The sequence below is a fragment of the Marmota marmota genome, unplaced genomic scaffold, assembly GCF_001458135.2.
Source record: "Marmota marmota marmota unplaced genomic scaffold, marMar, whole genome shotgun sequence".
NCBI lineage: Eukaryota > Metazoa > Chordata > Mammalia > Rodentia > Sciuridae > Marmota > Marmota marmota.
The window spans coordinates 2672602-2677204 of record NW_026000108.1 but is presented as its reverse complement, the minus strand read 5'-3'; the positions used below and the strand labels follow the sequence as shown (position 1 = coordinate 2677204).

The 4603-nt window shown below is 64.3% G+C and overlaps 1 protein-coding gene across 1 annotated transcript in view; it reads right to left on the bottom strand.

Moving 5' to 3' along the window:
• Positions 1-4579, bottom strand: part of Dok7 (docking protein 7) — a 23465-nt gene extending 18886 nt beyond the window's left edge. Inside the window, exon 1 of the mRNA XM_048783970.1 lies at positions 3883-4579. Within this exon, the coding sequence (XP_048639927.1) occupies positions 3883-4330 (448 nt within the window). The 5' untranslated portion in view covers positions 4331-4579. The remainder of the gene's footprint in view (positions 1-3882) is intronic.
• Between the last annotated feature and the right edge of the window lie 24 nt (positions 4580-4603).

The following is a 4603-nucleotide window of genomic DNA, read 5'->3' as shown; positions in this document are numbered from 1 at the left end:
GGGGGGGGGGGGGCTGGCCTCCCCTGCCAGCACAGGCTCACCATAGACAGAAGCCACTTTGGGGAAGGGGCAGCCGCCACAGTGCTGTCCTGGGGCTCAGGGACAGCCTCTGGGCAGTCACAGAGACTCGGGGCAGCCATGGCCTGCCCATGTCAAACCGCCCCCTGAACACCCAGGCTGCCCTGGCCTCAGTGTCCTTGTCTGCCCAGTGGGATGGCCCAGGGGGCTCCCCCCTGGACGACAGCCAGCTCCGAAGACCCCCTGGACACTGGGGCCCTCAGGCAGCCGGGCAGCTCTAGGCCTGGTGGACTCTTGAGAGCCCGGCAGAGAAGACAAACATGGGGACAAAGCAGGGGTCCAGAGCCCAGAGCCCTGACTCAGCAGGGCCACCACTCTACACAGATGGCCTCCTTCACAAGTGTCATTTCACGGCCCAGAGCAAGGGGCCGGGGCAGGGCTTTGTACGGCATGTTTGCACCCGCACCTGTCCCCTGCCCAAGGGCAGAGCACCAAATGGGGTGGGGGCTCCACAGGAACAAACTGTCCCTCCCAGCCCCTGTCCTGGACCAGCACCTCAGCAAGAGCCCGTCCCCCTCCGCCCGTCCTCTCCCTGCCCGTCACCGCCTGCTCAGTGTGCCTGGAGCCCCAACAGCTGCGCCGGGGTCAGCCTCACCTGCTCGCGCTGGACCACAACCAGAGCCTTCCTGGCCCCAGCCTCTTCCTCCAGACCTGTCTGCACCTGGGGCCTCCCACCTGCTGGGGCTCTTCCCTGACACCCAGACAGCCCCACGCAAGGCCCGGCCACAGCCAGCTCCCGCCCCTCCCAGCCACCCTCCTCTTGCAGTCCCCCGGCCCGTGGCCCCATGGAGACCATGAAAATGTGCTTCAGGTGTCAGAGTCACCCGTGGCCTCAGGTCTCAGATCATGACCTTATAATATGCCACCAACCGCCAAGTGACTGTGACCCTAGCAACATGGTGCTCGGCACAGGGTCCATACTTAGAAGTGGAAGTAGATCAGTGTCCTCTTAAGTGTGTGCCCTGTCCGACCCAAGAGAACTCATCCTGGGGACCCTGTAAGGAGGAGTCAGGTAGCAAGAGCGTCCGGGTGGGATCCCCGAGGGGCAGTCACCAAGGTGCCTCTGACCACAGGCTCGGAGCAGCCTGGGATCTGCCCAGGTGGCTGGATTGTTAGCACCCCGGGGTGATGCTGGCCGTGGCTGGCTGGGCTCACGTGGTGTCGAGACCCCCGTGCAGCCCTTGCTGGGGTCCTGAATGGTCCTCTCTGAAGAACCTTCTCTCCACCCCAGTGCCTGGATCGCAGTCCCCTGTCTCCCAAGGCCCACCCTCCCCAGGGCCCACCTCTCCGCTGCCCACCACTGAGCCTGGCTGGGGGTGTGGCCAGGAGCCTCCCTCCACCTGGGTAAACAGGTAAACAGTGGAGAAAAGTAGCCGCGGGGCCAGCGTCCCCTCTGCCCTCTGGATCTCTGTCTGGGGTGGAGGCTGGAAGGCATCGTTCCTGGAGGTCACAGGGCCGGGCCGGGGCCGGGAGAGGGAGAGGATGTTAATTCTATACCCCAGGGTCTTCTAGGAGCTTCCGATGACCCCTCCTCCCTCTCCCGCTCTCTGGACACAGATGCTATGTTTCAAATTAGAGACATGGTGTCTGAATGGTGGCCTGTAAAAGATGTGAAAGGGTCTTTGCAGATGTCATTAGGGTAAGGATCTCAAGGAAACCACCTGGACCACCCAGGTGGGCCCTAAACCCGGTGACAGTGTCCTTACAGGAGACAGAGAAGACAAAGGCAGAGGCCGTGTGACCTGGCCACAGTTCGGCAGGCTGTGAGAAGGCGGCCAGTTCCCCAGAGCCCTAAGTGAGGTCCTGCTGGCCTTGGATTTGGGACTTCTGACCCCAGACTATGAAGGTCATCGAGTTTGTGGTCACCTGCTACAGCAGCCCCAAGACATGGACAGATGCCCCAGGGCCCTCCTAGCCTGCAGGTCCTCTCCAGGATGGCCAGGTCTGCCCACATGTGGTAGGTGACGACCCTCGGCTACCACCAGCAGCCCACACTGCACCCACGTCTCTGCTGGGCCGAGGGAGTTTGTGGCATCTCAAGCCCAGTCCACCACCAGAGCAGCCGCCAGCCTGTCCCGCTGGAAGGAAGGAGCGAGCAGAGTGGCAGGGCCCTCAGCCTGCCCTCAGAGCCACCACTGGTGACCTGTGCACTCCAGGGCTCAGCTCTCAGTGACCCATGGGTCTGAGCAAGGCCTGGAGCTGGGAGAGACAGAATCCCAAGAGTGTCGGAGCCGGGGCCAGGCCGCCCGGCACCCAGCAGATTCAGTTGCAGGCAGATTCTTGCAGCGCGGAGCTGACCCAGGGCCTTGTGCAGCACAGACATTCCCCTCAGAGTTCACCTGGTTTTCTGGAAGCCCACACGCCGGGCCTCTGCCCCAGGAGCCACTGGTCCATGCTGGGTGGGTTATGGGGGAAAGGGGCCTACCCACACCAAGAGAGAGGATTCCAAATTCTGAGGTCTAGAGGAAAAACACCCAGGGGGCCCTACTCCGTCCTGTCCAGGACCAACCAGCAGGTCTCCAAGGAAACAGGCCCCGCGTTGCCCCGTGGGAGGCGCCTCACCAGCACCACCACTGGCCGTGGCAGCCGATACCTGGGAACTCCATGGAGAAACAAGGACACAGTCTCCCTGCTCAGATGCTTGGAGCAGCTCCAGGAAACCCCCGTCAAGGGGCTCCCAAGGAAGAAGAGGCTGCCCCGAGTGTGAGCCATTTGGGGCCAAGCAGGCAGCACCCAGCACCACCTGCGTCCACATCTGCATTCGCTTTGCCCAGAGATGGAGGTGCTGCTACAGCCTGTGGCCAGTGAACCCTCATGGACCCAGCCGCACCGAGCCAGGTATGTGGTGCCTTACGAGTACCAGGTGAGGGCCACGCCCTTCCCACCCACCTCCCATGCCAACCGCACTCCTGACGCGGCCAGGATCTACTCCCTTTGCCAAGAAGCTACGAGAGTATGAGCAGGGTGGCTGTGCACTCTAACACTCCTCCACCCAGAGGGGTGCCCATCAGGGCCCGGGAGCCCAGCTGGTGCCAGGCACACACTCACCAGGCCCCACTCCTCCCACAGAGCACGCTGACTGTGGTCACCCAGGCCCCACAGGAGGCCAGGCCCCAGGAGGCCACACCGCATGACAGCCAGCACAGACAAGCAGCCTCTCTGGAGAGGGGACGAGGGTTCTCTTCCCTCCTGCAGTGCCTGCAGGTCTGCACGTGCTGATCCATCTGCCCAACTCGGCCTGTCCCCACAGTGCCCCAGTGGGCACCTCAGGCTCTGAGTGAAGTACCCTCCCCTCAGTACCCACCACCCACTCAGCCCCTAGACCTGGTGGCCAGACGCTGGCCCTGCTTCCCCCTGGCTGGTCACTCAGCATGGATCAGGGCCCGGGTGTCCAGCCGTCACAAACCTGGGGCCCAGGCCCACCCCTTCCCACGGCCTGGCCATCCCACTGCATAGAGGACAGCTCCAGGTGGCCCAGGGGGCCAGTGGCTGATGTGTCCAGGAGGAAACTTGGTCCTCAATGTGTTTTCTGCATGTGGCACCCACGGGTGGCTCACTGGCCCTCGCAAAATGCTTCCATTAATTTTTTTTTCCCATTCAATCTGAACAGGAGGCTCTGCCGCTCGGTGACCTCACACACAGGCCAGGAATGGCTGAGACCCTGGGCCTGGCTCTGGAGACCCAGAGGCCCTCTGCTCCCTCCCCCAGGCACCACAGGAAGGAGAGCAGCCCCAGGGCCAGGCCTCCTGAGTGTGGCCCGGGGTGGATTCCCCCGGGTTGGGCCCCATGCAACCACGTACTTACAGTAGCCACACCTGGTCCCGCCTTCGAAGATGAATCCACTCGGCACAGCCCCGTAGCGCCGGAGGTCAGGCAGCTTCCACTGCCCCACAACGGCCGGAGGGATGTCCCTGGCCAGGACCAGGACGTCATTGCAGAGGTGGAGGGTGGCCGGGCCGCTCTCCAGCTTGGTGCCGGGAGCCACTGTCACATGGAACCTGTGCACTGGGGCGGCAGGGGCAAAGCGCATCACCCAGGGAGGGTGGGCACGTGGCACCCAGGCCTGGGCAGGGGAGGCCCCGGCAGATGCTCTCCTGGCCAGTGGACCACCCAGCTGGACAGCACAGGAGGCAGTAGGGCTGCCTGCCCCGGCCCACGGACCGACCCTCCCATCTTTCAGGGGCTGCCTAGGGTGAGCTCTGGGAGGGGCCTGGCCTCTGGCCACCCCCTCCCGTCCCAGCCACACAGTCATTGCCTCAGGGGGCTCCGGGGAGGACAGGGCCACTCGGCGCGGGGTCGGGACCTGTGCGCAGCGCACCTCCCTGGAACTGCCCGGCCCTGGCAGCCATGGACTGGGAAACCTGCGCTGGAGGCCAGCCTGGCCGTGGGTGCTCAGGAGGCCACGAACCTTCCTCTGGGTGGTGGTCCCCTCTCCTCCCCTGGGGGAAGCGGGGTGCTCCTGGCCTCCCGCCACCCCAGCTGGGCCCCTCCTCTGAAAGCTCCTGAGGTGGGGTGGCCTGGGGAG